General features: G+C 45.0%; 1 protein-coding gene across 2 annotated transcripts in view; it reads right to left on the bottom strand.

Moving 5' to 3' along the window:
* Clybl (citramalyl-CoA lyase) overlaps positions 1-22,007 on the bottom strand; it is a 146,481-nt gene that overhangs the window by 16,302 nt on the left and 108,172 nt on the right. Inside the window, exons 3-7 of one of the 2 annotated variants that reach the window (XM_055609701.1) lie at positions 14,982-15,170; positions 10,690-10,791; positions 8,853-8,946; positions 7,454-7,621; positions 2,777-2,901 (exon numbers count right to left, since the gene is read on the bottom strand). In XM_055609701.1, coding sequence (XP_055465676.1) covers positions 2,777-2,901; positions 7,454-7,621; positions 8,853-8,946; positions 10,690-10,791; positions 14,982-15,170 — 678 coding nt within the window. The remainder of the gene's footprint in view (positions 1-2,776; positions 2,902-7,453; positions 7,622-8,852; positions 8,947-10,689; positions 10,792-14,981; positions 15,171-22,007) is intronic. The other variant, XM_055609702.1, reaches the window with a different exon arrangement.

Genomic DNA, 22,007 nt, shown 5'->3' with positions numbered 1-22,007 from the left:
AATAATAATAATAATAATAATAATAATAATAATAATAATAATAATAAAGATGGTGTGATCAGAGTCTGAGCCTCAGCACTCACCTGCCTGTGAGGTAGGCCTTCCCCTGGTTGGTGTCATTTGGAGAGGCAGGAAGAGAAAGTAGGACTTGCACTATTACCATCATCACTTCAGAAAACAGAAGTGACCCAGGATTAACTGGCAGCTTCAGCTGTGCTTTGCTCTCTCAACAGAAATGATGTGCTTGATGGAGGGCTGGGAGAAAAGGCGAGGCCACAGCACTTGCCTTCTTGGACCATTTCTACTTAAAGGAATTAATTAAACGATTGTCATCGGAGGAACGGGACAAGGCCTCGGGGAAATTCGTGAGCACCTCCCCAGGAGGAAGCCATTCACTCGCTGGAGTCACCTGTGCTCTGGACAAGACATCGGGGGTCCTAGCTTTCATAAATGGAACATTTGGACTAAAACAGATTAAATGTTTATGGGAGGTGACACGCCCAACAGCTGAGTGCTTATTTATGTAAGATCTCTGCCAAAAGAACCCACACACTATTTAAACCACGAGAACCCTCAAGACCCAGGAGCACCTACCTGCAGCCCCAGAGTTTGAGGCCGGTTTACAGGCACAGTGAAAGAGCCTAGCTGGATAACATAACCGTACGTCCCTACTGGAGGCTCCATTACTGGAGTCACTTAAGCCTCGCGGGACAAAAAGCACCAGGGCCATTTGCTGTAGGAAACAAACCTCCAGACAGTGGACAGGGAGGGAACGACCTAATGGGCAGTGTGTCCTCTGTTAAGAAAGGCCGGCCTGCAGGCTGTTGTGAAAGCTTATGCCCCAATTATGCCCCAACAAGAGGGGTACTTCTTATTTGGAGAATGAAGGGAGGGGGAGCCCAGAATTTAACATTTACATCGCCATTATCAAAGGCCTGGGCAATTTTCCCTAGGAATAGTATTTTCAAGATATCATGGAAGGGGGGCGGTGCAGGCTGCAGTCTTTACTCAGGAAGGGTAGGAAGGGTGTGTTTCTGTCTGACTGTTGTTCGGGAGTGGGTGAGATTGGGGGTAACCTTACCCGTCTGCTTACAAGGCCAGGTACCTGCCTTTATTGTGATTCAGTGTGAAACGGCGTGCCTGGTCCATGGAGCCGGAGCCAGCGCCAGCCGCCCTGTGTCTGTCTGCCATCGGAAGGGAGCGTGCGCTGCCTCCGTTTACTATTTCAATAAGTGTTTATTGTTAGCTGGCATAAGGCAGAACTAGGGAAAGGGCACAGAGAGTGGGGTGAGTTTGTGTGTGTGTCTGCACACTCACGGCTGTGTGGGAGGGAGATGGAGCTGTGTACATGTGTCAAAGAAGAGTGCATAGCTTTTCCTTCTAGGTGAATATGATGCTTATTACAAGCTTCATTTTGGGTTGAAATACAGAAACTAACATAAAATACAATGTCAACCTAAAATTATTATTCTGTGAAATGTATAATATTTTCAATGGCCACCACTGACATGAAATGAAAAAAAAAAAAGATATTTATCATAAAATTGGTGTAATGCCCAAATGGGATCTTTCCTATATAGATAGATCTTCTGCCTTAGGATATCTGTGAGTCTGTACAAAGGTCTGTCTCTCTCTCACGTGTGTGTGGTGGCGGTGTCTACCTGGTCGGGGTTGAAGGCAGACATCTATGGGCTGTGGCCTACTTAACATTGTTACACATTCGTATAAGTCTTGGGATTTTCGGGTGTCCTTGGTGCCGGAGAACATGCAAGGGACATGTCTCACGTGACAGAGCCACCACTGAAGAGCAGGTTTTGCTTCTTCTCTGCTGTTTCTTTGTTTACTTATTTTCACAAGGGTGAGTATTTAACATTTAGGACTTTAATAACCTCTCAGCATTCTTTTTCTCGTGAACAATTCTGAATGGAAGGCATGGCAATTCCATTCAGAAGTCATGGCTGAGGCAAGGGCTTATCTGCAGAACTGATTTATAAATGCAACTTTCCCCCTGTCCCCCGACAAAGAGGCTAGCGGTATTATTGCAAATAACCTTTAAGATAATTAACTGACAATACTGCAACTAGCATAAAATCTTCCTTCAGGCGACACCTAATTTAAGTGTTACTGGCACAAAGTGGGGACAGATTGTGCATTACCCACGCAATATTTACACAGCAGAAACCCACAGAGCGGGAGACGCCAGGCTCAATGAAGCACTAAATTAGAACAACCGCACTCAGCGTTAATTCCTTCCACGCTTTCCAAATCTCAGGTCCAGAAATCGGTACAAACCCATATCCAGCCTCCCACCCCGAAATGACCGAACCGAAGGAGACGGAGGTACTTTTTTCATAACACCCCACCCCCATTAAAATAACTTGAAATTTATTTCTTTTCTCCACAAGAACCATGTGGTCAAACTGTGTCTATTCCGCTACACCACGCTCTCACTTTGATCTGGAATTATTTTCATACAGGTGCTGCATGGAAGACTATGCAGCAGAACCCAAGCAGACGTTTGCTTTTCTAAAGCTGCCAATACAGCTTATGAAAAATAAAATAAAACGAGAGGAGCCGATTAGTGAGGTATTTAGGGAAAGGGATGGTTGTCCACACTCAGCGATTTTCTCAATGACAAATGTTATTTCCATCTCACAGTTCCTCTCCCTCCTGCCAACGCAATGAGTTCTCCTTAAGCCATCCAAATGGTATCACTCATTTCCATCCTTGCCATAGTAATTTAAACCACCGCTCGAGGCAGTGACAAAACACTCACCTTTCCCAGCTGCTGGTGTTCTCTGAAGGCGGCAATCAGCTCTTCAGCCCACTGAACTTTTTCCGGGGCTGGAGTAAATTGTTCTTGTACCACAGAGATCTGGCTAGGGTGGATCACCTGTTTACCTGCAGAGAGAGGGGCCACACTGCAGGCTCGGCACAGACACAAGCCGGGCGCTCCGTGCTCAGGACACCAACAGCACAGCCTAAACCTCCAGACAGGCTTCCCCAGAAAACCACGCGAGAACAGTATTCTAGGTGTATACAGAAGTGCCACTTCAGTATGGAAAGTCTCTCATTTTTAGTTACAGGTGGCTGGACGAGGTAGCTTTTTTAAATAACTACTTTGCTTGGATTTTAACTGGAGATTTCTGCAAACTCTCCATTATAAAGGTAGAATGAAATGGAATGAGAATTCTCTCAGCTTGTGTGAGCCTTCTGCCTGTTTGGGATGGTTATCATAGCCACAACGTGCCGATGGCTCAGCAGACGTTAGGACCACATCAGCACCAACTCCCGCCTTACATGGTATTTTCCTTTGTTTTGAGCGTGTCATTTTAAACATGTCTATTTCAACGAACATATGTCTAGAATTGTAAAGTAAATGGCAAATTTGAGTACTGTGGCATCTAGATTATTATATTTAAAATTTTTAAATAAAAAGATTACAGAAAAAATTATCCTCCAAAAATATATCCATATCTCTTTCTTCTTATGAGAGTTGGTTTATCTTTAAATTATAAGAAATTATATCTACACAGAAATACCTTAAAAAAATCTTTGACTCTCTTTGAACTTTAAGGATGTTAAATAAAAACACTATCATTATGTAGGCCTCAAAGGATTCTACATAATTATGACATTCTTAATAATAATAAAAAACAATTTCACAATCAGGGAAGTATGGGATTTAATCAGGTCATTAATAAAATGCAATATAATTTAATGTCATAACAATGAGATCATGTCCCATGCCAAAGTTATGACTGTAAATTGACTCTTTAAACCTGACATGTACTTAACGGCTGCTAACTGTATCTGTTACCACATCAAATTGCTTTGCTCTAAAACGGCCGTTTCAATATTTAACCACTCTGCGTTAGAGCTCACATGCTTTATAAACTACCAGTTTCTGTTCCTATTCTTCTGTTGAATAAAGAAACAACAATGTCTGCAAAAATAGTAAAACAGGAATTTTCTCATGTGTCTCAAGAAAAGAAGCTTAGATGAACAGATAATACTCCTTTTAAATCCCAGCATAATTAAAACATTCTATGTTATCATTTCATTCTTGCCTGTTGGCATAGTAGAAAAATATTAAGAATCTATGTATATAAAAGCCCTTTAAACTATTTGAAGACTAATTTTTGGAGACAAATAATAGGAGCTACAAATGTGAACTACTTTCAAATAGTAGGTATCAATTCCACATTTAATTATTTTAATAGTTGTAATAATATTATTTTAAAAGCTTGTCAGCACCCAGTAGTCATTTCCTAATTGTTAGTCTTGGATTTCATAATGTATGTACATGATTTACATTGCTGCGCAAAAATGCGACTGCAGGGAACTCTGGTGCGGCCCTGGGATGTGAGGGGCAAACGTAGCTAGTTAGCTGGGTCCTCCTGAAGCCTCCTGATGGCTCAGGGCACCCGCGTCTGAGGGGAGGCCGCTGCCAGGATGGGCTTGGTTTTACGCTCTCATGCCAACGAGTCTTTTGTCAGTTTGTATACATTCCAGGGATGGTAAAACCGGCTTTAGTGCCATGTGGGAACCAAGCAAATATTTTATCCACAAGAGTTGTTATTGACAAGTTACCAAGAGGGTGCAAAATTGGACGACATTAAAATTTATGACCGTGAGATCCTTTTTACAGGAGCACTTGATATATCTTGCTTTCAATCAATACCTGTCAAGTCTTTTAGGTAACTGTATGATGGTGTCATTTTTGTCTTCTACAAAAGACTGCAAAAACATAGAAAAAACCTATATTGCTTCATATTTATAATCTTGCCTCGCAGCATGTAGTAACTAATGGCTAAGGCAATGGGAAAAGCTCTCTCTCGCTTTTAGGTTAGTTATCTTTTTGTTATTTAAAAAATCCTAAAGTTAACGGCCATGTATACAGCCAACGGACTGATTTTTAAAGCAGTGTGAGTGGGGACCCATGCAGTAAAGGTGGCAAAAACCAAACTACAGCCCACTGTCTGCCGTGATGCTAATTGCTTTTTGGGGGGAGGAAAAAATGGAAGGGAGAAATGACATAATTTTATTATAATCTTATGAAATAAAACTAAACACGTGCACGTATACATTTACATTTTCAGATCGAAGCACAGACAACCCTTGCTCTGACCTAGTCTTCCTCAGTGTTACGAATAACAGGGCACTTTCATTGACGCTGCAACCTCTGACCACCTGCTTCAGACAAGTACTGCACAGTAGGTGACGACACTCTGTCTTCTCCCTTCTCTCCCCTTCTTTTGCCACTTCCTTCCCTCTCTTGTACAAGGCTTACGGTATCACAATTAAATTCTAAAAATTAGTACCCTAAGATAATGAATGGCTTAAAATAGTAAGAGCATGATTTAAAAACTACATGTCTCAGAGCATTTGATTATCTTTTATTAGTATGTAGAAACATAGTTGGGGCAAGAAAGACCTTTTTCTTTTCTTTTTTTTTTTTTTCTCGAAATCAGCGTGTATGGAATGTGGCCCCAGCTCACAGCCTCTGTCCCTTGGACGCACAATGGGCCCTGGGGCCTCGGCGCCTCCCCATATCCGGCCTCCATCTTCCTGTGATCTAACACTCCCCGTTGGGCAGAGACAATAGTGCCAGATCCAGAAGTTCTTCGCGCTGAGCTGGGCACAGTCTAGACATTTAAACCGGATTTGAAAGAGCTTGTCTTCTGAGATTGAGTTGGGGACCAATTTAATTCAGGTCTGTATCTTGAGAAACCTTTGAGCTCAGAGGAAGCTGGGGGGAAAACCAAACCAAAACAAAACTAAAAACTAAAAACCAAACCAAGAACACGCAGGGCCGGTGGCTGAGGCCACAATGCCTGGCAGCCAATACCACACACTGTAGCCCAACAACACCAGGCTCTATTAGATAGATTTCATGGAGCTTTTTCTCCAACTTTTCCATTTGGGCCACATTCTAACTGGCCACTCAAAGGAGGCAAAGACAGGCAGGCCTCACCCTTGCCTGGATCAGCAAGGGGGTCCCTTTTCTCTCAGTCCATATAGTTCAGAGCATTAAAAAAACATTTCTGTGCATGGGATCATATGTTTTTAAGCTTAAAAAATCAGGGGCTCAGGTTTACTTCAATGCTCTAGTATACACAGAAGAGGTCATCGAGTTTACTTCTAAGATAACTATGCTGTTGTTTAAGCCTTTTCATCTTGTTTTAGGATGAGACGTCCTCCAACAACAGACAGTTTTTCATTTTATGAGACCTTCAGTTAAACTATAACTAGTACAGTATCAAAATTCTTTAAAAAGGGGATAAGAGCAGCCCTTCCTTCTTCCTTCTTCCTTCCTCCTCCTTCTTGCTGGGTATATCTATAGTAAACAATCTTAGCACTTTCATCATAAGAATAAATGAGAAAGAAAGAATACACACACAAACATGCCTGAACACACAAACAGGGCTATTTATGCATAAGATTCTATTAAGGCTTTTAAAAGACAAAATTCTGTTGCAAAAGCCTGATTTTCAGTTTCCCTGGACTCAAGGGTATGGGAGTGCTGAGCACACTGATGGCTATCAGTTACCTGCCTGTCCCCCATACAGGCCTGTGCAGGACCCACTGACCCAGGGCCAGCCTGTACTCACAGGTGCCGAAGGTACAGACACTGACTGGGAGACATGGAGGACAGAGGGCCTTCAGTGGCCAAATAACTTTAAAAACTCATGAGCAAAAATTAAATCACAGGCAGTACAACTAAAACTTAAATAATACTAAAGCTATTTTAGGAACACCTTCTTTCTTTCTTCCTCTTCCTTCCTTCCTTCCTTCCTTCCTTCCTTCCTTCCTTCCTTCCTTCCTTCCTTCCTTCCTTCCTTTCTTTCTTTCTTTCTTTCTTTCTTTCTTTCTTTTCTGTGCGCTGGTGTTTTGCCCTCCTGTATGTCTCTGGGTGTTAGATCTCAGAGTTACGGACAATCGTGAACTGCCATGTGGGCACTGGGGATTGAACCTGGGTCCTCTGGAAGAGCAGTCAGTGATCTTAACAGCTGAGCTATCTCTCCAGCCCTAGGAATATTTTCTTATATTTTACCAATCTAAATTCTGACAGTTACTTACTCTGAAACCACCCATAATAGCCCCAGCCCTTGCCTGGGATCAGCTCAAACTATACTGAAATACTGAAAAAGACAGGGAAAAAAAGTTACAACTGTAAAGAAAAAATTCAATCAAATTTATGTTTTGTAATTTGCAGAGACGAAGGAAGGGAGAGAGAGAAAGAAAGAAAGAAAGAAAGAAAGAAAGAAAGAAAGAAAGAGAGAAAAGAGAAAAAGGGGGAGAGAGAGAAGCACCCTCAGGCAGGTACTTATCCCCCAGGTGTCCTCTGCCCTGAGCAGCCTCCCTTGTTTCAGGGTAAGAGGTGTATTTTTTCTTTTTTCTGGAATGCCTAATGGACACACGCTCTTTAAGGGAATGCCAGGAAGCGTACCGGTGAAGCCCATGGAGGCTGCTTCTCTCGACTGCCTGAGAAGTCCGTCTGTATCCCGGAAGTCAATGTAGACGAGGTCTATGGCTTGTAGGCCAAAGGCCTTCGCCACCACCACAACCTTCTGCCGGGCGTAGAGGATGTCCTGGCTGTCCTTATTGCTTGTTGCACCTAGAAGTGGGATATGCACAGAGATGTGAGGCCCGGACCTTGGAGGCACAGCCAGACACATACCTTAGAACCCAGGTTACCAAGACATGCATGTCCCCTGAGCACTGTGTCCAGAAAAGCGATTGCTCAAATACCCCAGAAGACAGGTAATTGGGGAAGACATGGTGAACGGCACATGTGTCTGGTGAATGGCCTGGTTTTCAGTATAATCACCTGTACACACACCAGGGAAAGGCCCCTTCTGTATTTCTGGAGGTCACAGCAGCCCCTGACAGATTTTTTCCCTTCGTGCTATCACTTGGAGAGGGTGAGTCCAAAGACAGCACTACCAGTGTCCAGGAGGTGGCGGGGGGGGGGGGGGGCAGGGGCGTCTCAGTGGCACATGCTGGTTTCCTCACACCTGTCCTCAAGGGTGACCCTGCCAGTGCTGTGTGGTCCTCCTGGAGCACGTGGGGACTGGGAAAGGTTCCCGTCTGGGGAGAGGCGTACAGTGCCTGCATGCTCTCTGCAGTCCGCTCAGCTGTGGGCACAGGGATGTCTCCGGGGAAGACTTATATTAAAATGCAATTTTTCTTTTGTGCCCTGAGAGGAGGGAGTGTGTGCCCCCAGCCCACTGGGACATGGGTCTGAAAACACTTTCTGTAACCATGGCCTCCAACCACAGGAATACGGGTGAAGTGCATCCGTAGATCAGAGCAGGGCCAGTAAACATTTAGCAAAAAACATTCTGAAATACATACTAAGGCAGATTTATAATCTCTCTTCAAAAATGTTCACTTACTACATTGAATGCAGAAAGTACTGAATTAGGACCACCGCACTTTAACGTTCTGTTTAGAGGCCCAGGACGTGGACTGGCCTGAAGACAGATTTAAACCAGTATCAGGCTGTTTATATAACATTGGTAGAATCCAAGTAGACCCCACACATTCTTGAACATGCCTGACGTTGGAAGGGATTTTATTAGTTATTTTATAAATGAGCAGAAGTAAGAATGCAGGATTCCGGAAGCAGGAGGTGAAGCCCTAAATTATCAGGAAGTGGTGGTCAGCTAGTTGTCATGAAGAGCCATGGTCAGGGCTAGTAAATACACATTGTTATGTAAATGTCCATTTGTGAAGGGGCAAAGAAAAAATCACACACACACACACACACACACACACACACACACACCACTGGGGGCAGGAGGAGTTGTGTGAGAGAGAGAGAGAGAGAGAGAGATCTTTGACACCTATGCTGGCTCGAAAGTCTTCTCCTCCAAAAACGATTGCATCCAGGAAAAGACCCACTGGAGGCCCGGTCTTCAGTGCCTCTTCACACACGGCCTGGAGAAGAGCAGGACAGTCTCAGGCTGGACACAGCGCGAGGCAGAGAAAAGATTCAGGTCCTGGCAACTGTGGGGGAAACAAACTGAGCCCTTCCCCAAAGCACTTAATGCTCTTCAGAGAAATGCTCGTGCGCATTGGCTTTGCCAGCTGATACATCGACACAGCCGTCACCAGGTAGGACAGGGAATGCTCCAATTACAGGCCATCCGATTCGCTAGACAACTTTGGGTTAACTCTTTTAATTTCTACTATAAGTAATTCATGTCTCTCCAGAATTTGTTTTTGTTTTAAGAGATTATTAAATAATAAACATAAAACCACAAGAGAGGAGGGAAAAATTCTGAAATCAAACTAATTGGATTATTTGCATTAGGATCAAGGAAAATGGTTTCAGGCTTAAAGTCAGCAGTGCACAAGCTGCAGCTTCGGAGGGAAAATAAAAACGCGACCAGTCACCCAGGGCGTGAATAAAGCGCCTCTGACTCATCCGAAGGAAAGCAAAGACGAATCACGTTCACGTAGACATTTAATGGTGAGTCTTGGGTCACGGGGCCGCAATGTGCTAACGTGTGTGGATGGGAAAAGTATGAAGAACGTGGTGGGGAGACTGTTGATTGGTCTCAGGCCTTGTGAGAGCTCCTAAGTACAGAACCGAGTAAAACGGCAAATAATGCTTTAAATTTAAATCACCGTGTCTCTGATTCCAGCTCAGGGCTGTGCTTCTGAGTCTATTCCAGGGGGGCTGGGGAGGGCTGAGAAGTTCGTGGTTATTTGTTTAAAGGAGTTGGTCACGAGACAGGGCGCGAAGCAGCCCTCCGCCCCTCCTGCCCCTCCAAAGCTTCCTCCGAGCATTTGCTGGTACATTGTCCGTTGCAGGTCAGCCACTTCTGTTTTTAGTCATTTCTTTTGTCTTGCCCTCTTGAGTGGAAAAAAAATAAAATAAAACGCAAAAACAAAACAAAAACACCAAGGGCTAGAAATTCCAAGAAGGGGGTACAGGGGTGCCAGACAGCCATTCAAGGCAGGTGGTATGAGACGCACATTTTGGGAAATGATATAAAGGCCCACGGATCAAGGGGGACAAATGAGCTTGCTATGAATCTGGTAAGGCAGGTAGTTTAGTGTAGCCACACAGTGGCTGCGAATTGGCTCAGCTAATCTTTTTGAATGTGTGTTTAAAAACAAAAACAAAAACAAAAACAACACTTTATTTTTGAAACCTGGCAAAGTGAAACAGGAAACTACAAATTACTTATATATACAAACTATAAACAGTAATCATATCTGCAAGGGACTACAGATAACAGCACCATGGAGAGGCCTGGATTTTTGCACATGGAAAGACAACTGGTAGGAAAAACAATTCAAATTCAATATATAAATGTATCAAAATATAATTTTCACAGTTAAATCTATACATGTACTAATTCAAAGCATATATTTATTCTGTGATTTTTATATTTATGCATACTCCAGGAACATAGAAATGTTTGTTTAGATCTTTGAGTCTGAGAAGGCCTTTTTTAACTAGTTTCTTTGTCTTCCAAGACATTGACAACCTTGTTATTGGAGTAGGACAGATAAGAAATGGTTTAAATACTTTGTTTATAAATCTTTCTTTAAAAAAATATTAAATAGATGTTCAAATAAAAAAAATTAAAAAAAAAAAAAAACCAGAAATTCTCTTTAGGTGATCGAAGTAAAACACTAACTCACATAACCATGTTATGGCTTCCTTACCTTAAGATTGAGCAAACCCATTGCAGTTTCCACAAAGGGGATTAAATTCATTGGCTGTTCAAGTTTTCGGCCTTTTAAGTGGAATGAAAATTTGTCTGAAAACTAAAATCAGAAATGTCACAGGTGATTAGCAACAAACCAGAAGCTCAGCCCCTGAAAGGCAGACAGAGGAGAGGGGCTGAAGGCCTGACCTGAGGAAGTGAAGCCCCCAGCCTCCTACACCCAACAAAGGAATGGGAGGGGCAGGGAGGAAAAACGAAAGGTAACAAGTTCCCCCAAACCCCAGAGAGAAATCTCAAACGCCACAGCCCCCTCCCTCCAAAAGGAATAATCTGGGGCCCAGGAGTGAGAGGAAAGCAGAGAGCCCCAGGTTTAACCCTTCCCGGAACACATCTTTACGGGGCCTCTCGCCCCCACTGGCCCCTCCTCCGCTGAATGCACATGGCAGGCGCCCAGAACAAAGCCCACTTCTCTACCTGCCCCTTCTGTTTTGTTTCCAACCCAACCTCAACACACGTGCAACTGTTGGCTGCCTTTTCCGTACGCAGGACCCATGTTCCTCGCTGTAGGGCCCTTACCCTTTGTTCGGGGGCTTTTCCTCATAATTTTTTTAAGCTTACCTAGGAAGACCTTAAAAAGCAAGTTTAATTCTTTGAAGACCAAAGCTTGCCAATTTTTTCCATGAGACCAGTTCACAGCTAGCTCTGTGCTGCCAGTGGGGTAGCCCAAATTCCAAAATCTATCATCTGGAAACATACAAAAGCTCTGGCAGATCCCTATACCCTGTTTCAGAAAGGGGGGGCCACGATCTAAATTGTAAATCTATTATGTCTATCTAGATCTAATAAGATGTGGGAAGATTAAGAAAAAAAAAAAGAATGAAACACAGGTATAATAAAGATATTTTTGTAAATAAAGTTGAAAACATATATATCCATTTAAATTTAAGGAATATTCAACCATTAATGGATATCAAAGGAAAAGGGAATTTTAATCATCTCTCCATTCAGTCTCAGTTGGGTAAATCATATCTAAGAGATTTGCATAAATATAAACCATCAAAGACTTTTCATCTTCAAAGGGGGTTTCAAGACCCTATAAGCTTTGTACTGTAATCATCACAGGTCAGCACCCTGCCGGAGGAAGGCTGCTATGGCAACATAAAAAACTAATGCTTAGGGCTTAGCATAATATTCTCACTAATAGAAAGGAAACTCATTTTAAAGGCTGGCAGCCTATTTACCAGAGCAGGATTAAAGGTGTTATTTCCCTTCTTACCTGCCCCTCCTTGCCTGAGCGCCCCCCTAAAAAACCTAATCACTGGAATCTTTAAAAAGCTTTTGAGCGATTTGCAGTAACTTTACAATTAGGCTAAAATAAATCACAGCTTTCAGTAATGAAGAATGATTCCCGCTGCTCCCTGCCCCTCCCTTTCAGCCGGCGTCACCATCACCTCCTTGGTAACTTTCAGGGGATGGAATAACCACCATAACAGCCAGGGTGAGGAGAAGGCTAAAGGGACCCGGCAGCCTGCATGGTACTAGATGCCGTGAAAAAGAAAACATAATTTATGTTATAATTAACCTTGAAAATGAGTAGTGAAATATTGGTGGCTTGGGTGTTGAATACTTTGCTGTTGATTTTCTTTTCTCGTTAAAATAAAAAAAGAAAGAAAGAAAGAAAACTCCCAAGGCTACTTGTACCATTCTCTGTGATGGCCATTATAACTACAAAAAATCGTAAAGTTTACAACTAGGTAAATCTTTTACAAGATATTCTCTGTTCTTAATGAACGAAATCTCCAATGCCGTTTGCTTTATAGCCAATAGGGGCATTTAAAAATTAAATATGCCGGCCCCTCCCCCTTCCCATCGCCTTCTTTCTTAAAAAATTGCATTAAGTACTAACACAAAAGGTAACTAGTGGAGAAGTTTCAATTAATTTTTTCAAAAGGAGACGATTAAATGTTTCCGGCCTGGTAAAGTGTTCATTTCATCGAGGTGGAGGGGACTGGGGAGGGGGCGTGAGGAAAAGAAGGGGGAAAATTACAAAGACTCGGGGGAGGAGATGAAGTAGCAGGGCTCAGCGATTCTTTCAATTCCAGTGCACACCCAATAGCGTGTTGGAAGAAAGCGCACTGTTGGGATTTGTGGGAGAATTGTCCCGCGACAAAAGAGGCAGAGTTACGCTTGTTACAGCCCAATAAGCCGTGCCAGTCAGACAAGAGCCCACACTAACGACAAAAGGCGAGCGGGCGATTCTCACACAAAAGAAAACAAGTAAGCCCATCTTTCAGTTGCGCATCGGGCTTGAGGCTTTAGGCTTCGCAGAAATACAAACGGAGAGGAAAAATAAACAGCCCGAGGACTGCTAACGGGAAGTCCTGTTCCGATTGCAGAATGTCCCCACGTCCCAGGAAGCTGTGGCTCAGGATTGGGGCGGTCACCCCATCTTAGCTGAACGGTGGTGCTGGTGCGAAGGCATTAGGACGAATGCAGAAGGAAGAGGGATTTCGGGCGCCTCCATCAGCTTAGTACATATCTGAATGGGGTTGAAGCCCTCAGGACATTAATATGCTCTAAACTGTATCTCTAAGCATCTAAGCCTAACCTTGGCGAGATCCCCAGTTTACTAAGCAAACATAAGCCCTCCCCAGTGTAAAGCTGCCAACACAGATACCGTGGCATCTCCAAGTGGAGCAGAGTGACTTCACAGCTTATATTCAACCAATAGAGCCCAAATTTTATTACTGCAGTATGGAATCAATCTAAAAAAAATTGAGATTATTTTTAATTTTTCTTTCTCTACTTAGAAAGAATATCAAGTATCTAAGCTCAGGCCTGTGTGCATCTTTCTTGTTTGGAGCACAGCCACATTTCAAATGCTCACCCGTGGCTGGTGACCCATGTATTGGGCAATAAAGACCCAGGACATTCAGAGGATTAAAAAGCAAGTGGTTTGGGGCTGGAGAGATGGCTTAGTGGTTGAGAGTGCTGTGTTCTTCCAGAGGGTCCGGGTTCAATTCCCAGCACTGACTCGGCAGTTGTCTGTAACTTCAAGGGTTCTGACACCCTCATTCAAACATGCAGGCAGAACACCAATGCACGTGAAATAAAATTGTTTTTAAAGTCAGCAATTTTACCAGGAATGGCACCTACCCAGCACATTGCTGAGCTGGGCCCACAACCTTCAGGGAACCCCTACTATCCACACAGTCCCCACTCCCAAAGGTTCTGCCCCCAGTGGCACCATAAACTGGCATTTTATTCAAGGCCCTTGCGGGATAATAGTAACTCCCTATCAGCCCCCCCCCCCCATCTCACAATTAAAACAATCATAGCATAATTGGGCCCATTTCAAAGTTTTCTTAAGTAATTTGACATGCCAACCACTTTACATTTCAGGCTTTTATTGGCTGAAAAGTCTGTCATGAAACGCAAACACACCTGACAGCAATTTAAAAAAGGGCGCAGCACAGAGCTGTTCAGGAAATAATATCTGAGCTAATTAAAACCACGAGTTAAAAGCTTCCTGTTTCTCCCTCCAGTTGCCCTAAGGAGTGACCTTTTCCTCCCTTCACTGGCTCTTTGCTTCATTTGCAGCCAGAGTCCCTCCCTGCCTACAAGGGCTCCAGACCAGCCTCGGCCAGAACAGCTATGCCATGGCTCTGCCAAGTAGAAGCCCTGGCTTCCTGGGCGGGGAGGGTGCTCAGGCAAGTCAGTCTGCAGGGGCAGACTCTGGAGGGCTGCTGAGGAGGTGGCTCTGCCCAAACCACAAATCCAGAAGACAAAAGCAGTGTTTCCAAAGAGAGCTATTCCACGAACAGTGGGGAAGCTGGATTACAGGGGGTGGGGTGGGGAATGTTTCCTTTTACCACTCACTCCTCACAATCCCTTCTCTCCTTTCTTTTTTTGAGTTAGATCTCATGGAGCCCAAGCTGGACTCAAACTTGCTACGGGGTTGAGGAAGCCCTGGAACTTGTGATCTTCCTGTACCTATCTGCTGAGTGCTGGGATTACATGCATTTGCCACCACAGCCGGTTGGTGCGGTGCCGGGAGTCAAACCAGGGCCAGTGGCTGCGGGCAGTCTCCCAGCTGAGCTGCACATTTCCCTCTCCCCTTCCTCTCCAACTTGCTCCTGCGGCACTGAGTGAATCCGGGGCCTCTCACACACCAAGCAACTGCGCTACCCGTGGGCTGTCTCCTGTGTGTGCACTTCTAAACTGATGCCCCCACACCCTCTCTCCGGGGCTCCTTCGCTGGTCTGCCCAGCATAGAGAAGCACCACTTACCCACTGGATTTCTTCAGGGCCTTCTACCTTTGGCAGCATCAGGCTAGAGGGAAGAGCTCTGGCCTGCAGAAGTGTCTCTAGGTCGGCTTCCACCAGACCACTGGACACAGAGTTGATTCTCACACACTTTTCTGTTCTGCCCAGGTCAAAGTCGTCAAGAGTCTCTGCTATTCTCAATCGGGCTTCAGTCTGTAAATATTGAGAAAATGTAGCTCCCAAGTTTATTCTTACCATTAAGGAGAACCCAAATAACAGTCTCCAGAGTTTGATCTGTACTCACGAACACTGTGATTGGGGTAACACGCTCCCTGCCCAGCCAATGATACCGGAAGTGAAGGCTTTCTGTACATTGTTCAGAAAGCTGAACAAAGATGGCGGAAACACGGGGTGCACCATCGGGCATACTGGTGCAGTGACTGGCACAGTGACTTGCTCATTAGCGACTTTCCAGGTGAGGAAGTGGGCATTAACGATGAACTAAGCATGTTCCAGGTCTTTTACCCACATTTCTTCGTTTAATAAGTCTCAGCACCTGGAAGCCATCAGAACTGTGGCCATGTCACCTGTCAGCATATTCATACTAGGGAAAGCTAAGCATTTGCTATCCTGCTCCACAGGTATCACACTGTAAACAAAATCCTCTTTTTTATTTTATTTGTTTTGTGACCAAGTTGTGTCTTGACATTCGATTAAGAAGGCGCTCATGGGGCCTGACAGGACCACGTGAGAAGCTCCTGCCAACTCAGGCGGAAACACCAACCTCAAGCAAGAAATCCCTCCACAGAGGCTTGACACATAGACTGTGTTCTCTGACCTGACAGTCTTTGCTGCCGTTATGAAAAGCTGAAAGTCACATTTGAATTATCCTGAGAAAAACTGTATGAGACCAAGTGTGTTACGTGTGAGCTTTGAGTTTGATGGGTATGAGCAAGGTGCACATTAAAAGGGGTGGGGGTTGGTGCTGAGAGAAAGGAAGCTCTTGGGGCCATTATTTCCTGCCAATTCTGGTTTCAAAAACAAAGTTTTCCATCTTGCCAACAGCCCTCAACAAATTCTCACTGCCAGAACGAATATGCTTACAAAAGGTAGCTTCATTTGGGAAGAATTTTTATTACACCAATAAAAATTTAAAGCATCTTAACTACTGATGAATGCATTAAAAGAAAAAAAAAGTCTTAGAGCCAGGAATGGCGGTGCATGTCTGTCTTTAATCCCAGCACTCGGGGTTGGGGGGGGGGGAGCGGGGGAGAGGCAGGCGGATCTCTGGGAGTTCAAGGCCAGCCTGGTGTACAGAATGGCTTCAGGACAGCTGGGATCCTGTTACACAGAAAAACCTTGTCTTGAAAAGAAAGGAAGGAAGGAAGGAAGGAAGGAAGGAAGGAAGGAAGGAAGGAAGGAAGGAAGGAAGGAAGGAAGGAAGAAAGAAAGAAAGAAAGGAGCAAGGAAGGAAGTTTTGGAGCTGGGTATGGCTCAGTGGTTAGGAGCACTCACTATTCCCCCACAGGATCCAGCTCTAGTCCCCTGAAGCCACATGGAGGCTTACAACTGTCAGTTCCGGGGAGTGACACTTTCTGCTGTCCTCCATGCTCACTAGTCACAGGCTAGTCGTGTGTGTGTGTGTGTACCATGTTTGCGTGTATGTTTAGGCAATCTTCCAAGCACACATAATAAAAAGACATAAATGTAAAAACTTTTAACAACATTCAGCCATTTGCTAGAAGCACACATCTAGGGAAAGAGCTCTCGGAGCACAGAAAACAATGAACTGCTTGCTGAGTGGAGCCTACCACGCAGGGGCGCAGGCGGGCGGAACACTGAGCTGGAGGACAGCCCGCACGCACTGAGCTCCACACTTGCAGAATGGCAAGAGCCCATCGAACACAAAAAGTTACCCAATTACTTAAGCCAATGTGAAGTCTAAATCCAGTCAGAGAGACAACCCAAGACAGTCGAGTTAAAGCAGACATGAGGCAGTCGGCCTCGGGCTGGGAACCACGAAGGTGTCCAGTTGGGGTCTGAGGTAATCAGTGTGATGAAAGGGTGGTGCAGAGTTACCAGGTCACATGGGGATGGCACGAGGAGGAGTTAGGATGTCTCTGCAGAGACTTGATTAGCAGACAGCTGATGGTGAATAACTGGGCCAAATATAGGCAAGAGCAAGAGAAGGCTCATGAGACGATGCGGCTGCTGTGGCCTGAGTCCACACATACCATCTCCTTCACCAGACTGCCTGCTCCTCAGCGCAGAGCCCACCCAGCCACCCTGCTGTGCGCTGTGGCTGCGGAGCTGATGGGGGCCTCCGGTGACCAAGGGCAGAGTGGCATGAGCAGGATTTGATGGCCATCTACAGTAGCAGGACGGAGTCGTTTCCAGACCCACAGCATCAGGGAGCCTAAACAGCAGCCCTGCTGCACACAGCCTGGACCACCAGAACCCTGGGTGGCCTGGGCCTCTGGACACCCAGCTCCTCGGCTCTTGTCCTACAGTAAGTCAGGCTCGCAGAATGCACACAGTGAATGGGAAATAAAAAGTAATTCTGGAGACTGTTGAGGGAGAAATGAACTTTAAAAGTCTTTAAAAAACTTTAAAATTATTGTACACCCATGCTCAGGAGGATGGCACGCTCAGGAGGCTAGGGAAGAGGACGGCCTGTTTTAGGCCGCCCAGTCTACATCACAAGACCCTGCCTTCAAAAAGGAAAGACAGTCACCATGTCCACCAAACATGTGTGCTTGGCGAAGCAGCATTCCCAGAAACTTCCCAAGTTCTGTCTGGTATCAAACAGGGCCTGACCCCTAAGCGGTTTGGTTATGTCCGTGGATTTGAAGGGAACTGTTTGTTTAGAGCTCCTGTGCTAAACCTGCTTATGATTTTCATCTGAAGTCAGATTGCCATGGTTTTGGCACATTCCTGTTGACTTAGCAAAACTCGATCCTTGTGAAACTGGCTGCAAACGAAGCCCCTAATTCAGGATCTAGGTGTAATCTGATTAGGCCTTCTCGTGTTATAATAATAAGCACTGAGCGCTCGGCATTTTATTCTTTTCCTCCTGTGTGTGTGTGTGTGTGTGTGTGTGTGTGTGTGTGTGTGTGTGTGTGCTGCTCTCTCTCTTTCTCCCTCTTCTCTCTCTCTCAGCTCAGAATAAACAGGGAGCTGTTTCCTGGCATCACACCAGACCTTTCCAAAGCGTAGGATTGTGTCTGAGGTGTGCCGCACACAGAGCTCCAACAGGCTGTGGCTTGCCCCAGTTTACAGCAGTGAAGAGCGGGTCCCTTGTGTCCAACAACCTTCCTGGATGTGCACCAACAAGTGTGTGGATTTTATCTTTTTCTGTTACTTCAATACATGTCACTGTGCTGGTAAACACACCCATGCCATCTGGTGGGCTGAAAGAAAGGCAGCTTCTACGAACATGAGTGCCGTGTCCTCTGTTAGTTCCGTCCAGCCAGGTGTGAGGAGAAAGACATTCTGTGTTCTGCTCTTTGACTTCTCGCCACCGTCTCTCTCACCACCGTCACTCTCTTCCCTTGGTCCTTCTTTCCCTCTAGCCCTACTCCTCCCTCGGCCTCCATCTTTTCGGAGGGTTAAGAAGCGGTCCACAGGTGCCTGGCAGACTCTTTGGTAGGGTCCTTAGAGTGACTTGCAAAAATCTGGAAAGGAACATGCTTTGTGGGGAAAGAAAGAACGTTTGGGGGGACAGTTGGCCTCACTAGGCTGATCGGGGACCACCCTGCAAACGAACAGCCTCGCTGAGGGATCATCATGGTGGCCTGAGCTGCCCTCTCAGATCTGACAGCTGGATGACAGAATCAAGGCCTCTGAGGAAAAGTTTCTTCAGGTCTCCCTGACGGTCACCCAGTGCTCTGTGTCGTGCCTGATTCCCGACTTCCCAGGGCTTTCAGACAAGGTTGGAATGGACCGGAATTTTCCAAGACTCTTCCCAAAGTCCCCTCAACCGATCGATACTCCGTGCCATGGGCTCCTGGGTGCAGTGGACCAAGGCTAATAAAACTGTCCTTACCCATAAGCCACAGTACTACGTGACTGGGTCTGCACCAGGCACCAAGGCATGCTACGATTTCAGAGCCTGGATTCCTGTCACCTGGGGAGGAGACATGCTTGGTGATGTAAGGGAGCAGAGAAATCAACCATCCCGAGACCTGCAGCCTCCGATAGGAAGGGAGAAAATCTGTGTGCAGTTGGTTCAATTGGCACCCATTAAAGCTAATAAGTAATCATCCTCGAGAGTTCCTAGCTCAGAACGACGAGATCTGCAAAGAAAACACCACCCGTCCACTTTTACACTCCAGTGGAAGGGGCGGTCCCTCGCGGCGGGGCGGCACAGTCGCCATCTGGAGAATAAATCGAGTGTGAAGTACAGTATAGTTTGGGACCAAGCTCCGTGGCGGCGGCTCAGCAGTCAGTTCATTAGCCCCAAACTTCCAGGGATTAGAGGGGCATCAATTCTACTGTTGGGATAGGATGAGACAGACAGGGCACGGGACTCAAGAAGCATCAGACAACCAGGACCCCTCTCGGGCTTATTTACAGACTCACAACGGATAAACACGGGCCAAGAAGTGCCTTGACTGGCCGCACCATCACCGTCCCCAACATCTGAATTAGCACCTTCCCTCGCTTGTCCACGCCCCAAACTGTGAACATTAAAGCACACGCTTTCCTGGGATGGGGGTGGGGGGTCTTTCCACCCCATGCTGAGGTCTGGTAATTAAGAAATAGGAAGGACCTTCTAGACCTGGGGAGATGTACAGCATATGTAATAAAAAACATATCAAATTAGTACTTTCATTTCATAAAGATGAGTGCCATTCCAGTGTTACAAAGCACTAGTAAATTTTACCTTTTCTAGATTGGCCCATCCTAACCCATTTCCATTTCATCTCATTGGTCAAGTGAGGTCACAGGAATGACTTCTTCCAATTTTCGAGCATAAAATTTCCAAAGTCTCAAAACAAACAAACAAACTATATATAAATAAAATAAAAACAATAAAATAAAAAATTCAAAGTCAATTTTAGTTTAAATCAAAACAAAAAAAAAAAAAAAAACCTTTGAGTGAACTGTTCTATTCAAATACTTCATTTTTCATCTGCTTTGTGGGCATTTATGGCAAAACGCAGAAATGCCTGTTACACAAAAGAGGTCATCACAGGGTACCATACTGCGTTTCCTTATAAAGGCACAGGGTTTGTCATTACAGGGCCACAAAAAGGGATGTAGTGCCCCAACTGAAACACATGTTCCCTGATGCTTGCAAGCTCGTAATGTATTTCATTAGAGGAGAGACAGTGTTGCCTCTTAAAAGGTCATTAATGATACAAAGCAATGAGTGTTGCTCTGAGAGTTTCAAACATGTACAGGACATACAAACAGATGATACACATATCATAGGGATTTCTAGTTCACTAGTTTTCACTGTTGTAGAAAAGAAATCATGGTTTGTTTCCTGAAAGGAAAACAACAGGAAGGAAAGAGGGAAGGTAGAAAGGCCTGCAGAGATGACGTTCTGTGTGTTAGCTGGCTACAATCTCAAGCCTCCATTCAGCCCCCATTACCCCACACGTGATCCCTATTGGCTCTGAAACCAGATGTCCTTATCATGAAAGACACACTAACACAGAGGCTTGTGGAGAGAAACACAAACCATCCTTCACCTCAAGAGTGAGATGGCTCACTCTCGAGGCTGACAGCATGTAACTGGAATTTCCATCTCAGAGATTTAATTAACAGACAAACACAGCATATAAAACACGATGACAGCATTCAAACCTCCATGAAAACAATTTGTTTTATAGTCTCCGAGCAATTAAAAACATGTCTAAGAGAGCCAGTGCGAAGCTCTAAGGGTGGAGGCCGCTGTCAGGCTTTTGGAGCCCGACCCCAAACCGCAGGAGGAAGAGAACGGGGTCCAGCACGCTGTCCTTTGACCCCCACAGCAGCCAGGCGCGCCCCGGTGTGCACCCCGTCTCCAGTGAGTGTAAAAATAGGTTAAAAAATTCTAAAAGACGTTAGGACAATGGCTTGGAGTCACATAAGCCGTCACATCTGTCTCATATCAGAGTCTTTACATTTGTACATCTCACTGCATGTAAATCTCACCTCAAAAGTCAGAAAAAGAACTGTAAACAAATATCCAGTCTAGGCTAAGTACGCAGCAGGACTGCAGGAAGTGTGGGCTTGTCTTGGAACTTTGAACATCAGAAACTCTGGAAGATTAAACAATGAATTCCATGTATTTCTGCTGTATTTTCCCACTAGCATTCTTCCTCTGCCGACATCTGTACCCATGTGTCTGTCCTCTTTCCATCATGAGCTCATCTCTTGAAATTCCAGGAATTAATTGAGGAAAAAAATTCTGAAAAGATTTCTAAAAGGTTCATACATGGGGAGCTGCTCAACGACTACCTAAAAACCCACAATTCTCTTAACATTCTTGTATATTTGGGCGATTTCACAATAAAAAATTTAAAATAACAACTTCCACTTTGTCGTTTGTGGAAAATTATTTGCCATTTTGGTGGGCTTTGTTGTTGTTCTTGTTTTGATGGGCTTTGTTATTGTTTTGGTGGGCTTTGTTGTTTTGGTTTGTTGTTGTTGTTTTGGTGGGCTTTGTTGTTGTTTTGCTTTGTTGTTGTTTTGGTGGGCTTTGTTGTTGTTTTGGTTTGCTGTTGTTTTGGTTTGTTGTTGTTTTGGTTTGTTGTTGTTTTGGTTTGCTGTTGTTTTGGTTTGCTGTTGTTTGGTTTGCTGTTGTTTTGGTGGGCTTGGCTGCTGTTGTTTGGTTTGCTGTTGTTTTGGTGGGCTTGGCTGCTGTTGTTTTGGTGGGCTTGGCTGCTGTTGTTTTGGTGGGCTTGGCTGCTGTTGTTTTGGTGGGCTTGGCTGCTGTTGTTTTGGTGGGCTTGGCTGCTGTTGTTTTGGTGGGCTTGGCTGCTGTTGTTTTGGTGGGCTTGGCTGCTGTTGTTTTGGTTCCCAGCACCAACATGGTGGCCCCTGGCCACCCACACGCCG

The sequence above is a fragment of the Psammomys obesus genome, unplaced genomic scaffold, assembly GCF_907164565.1.
Source record: "Psammomys obesus unplaced genomic scaffold, mPsaObe1.curated_primary_1811, whole genome shotgun sequence".
Classification (NCBI taxonomy): Eukaryota; Metazoa; Chordata; class Mammalia; order Rodentia; family Muridae; genus Psammomys; species Psammomys obesus.
This window is presented reverse-complemented; position numbering and strand designations above follow the sequence as displayed.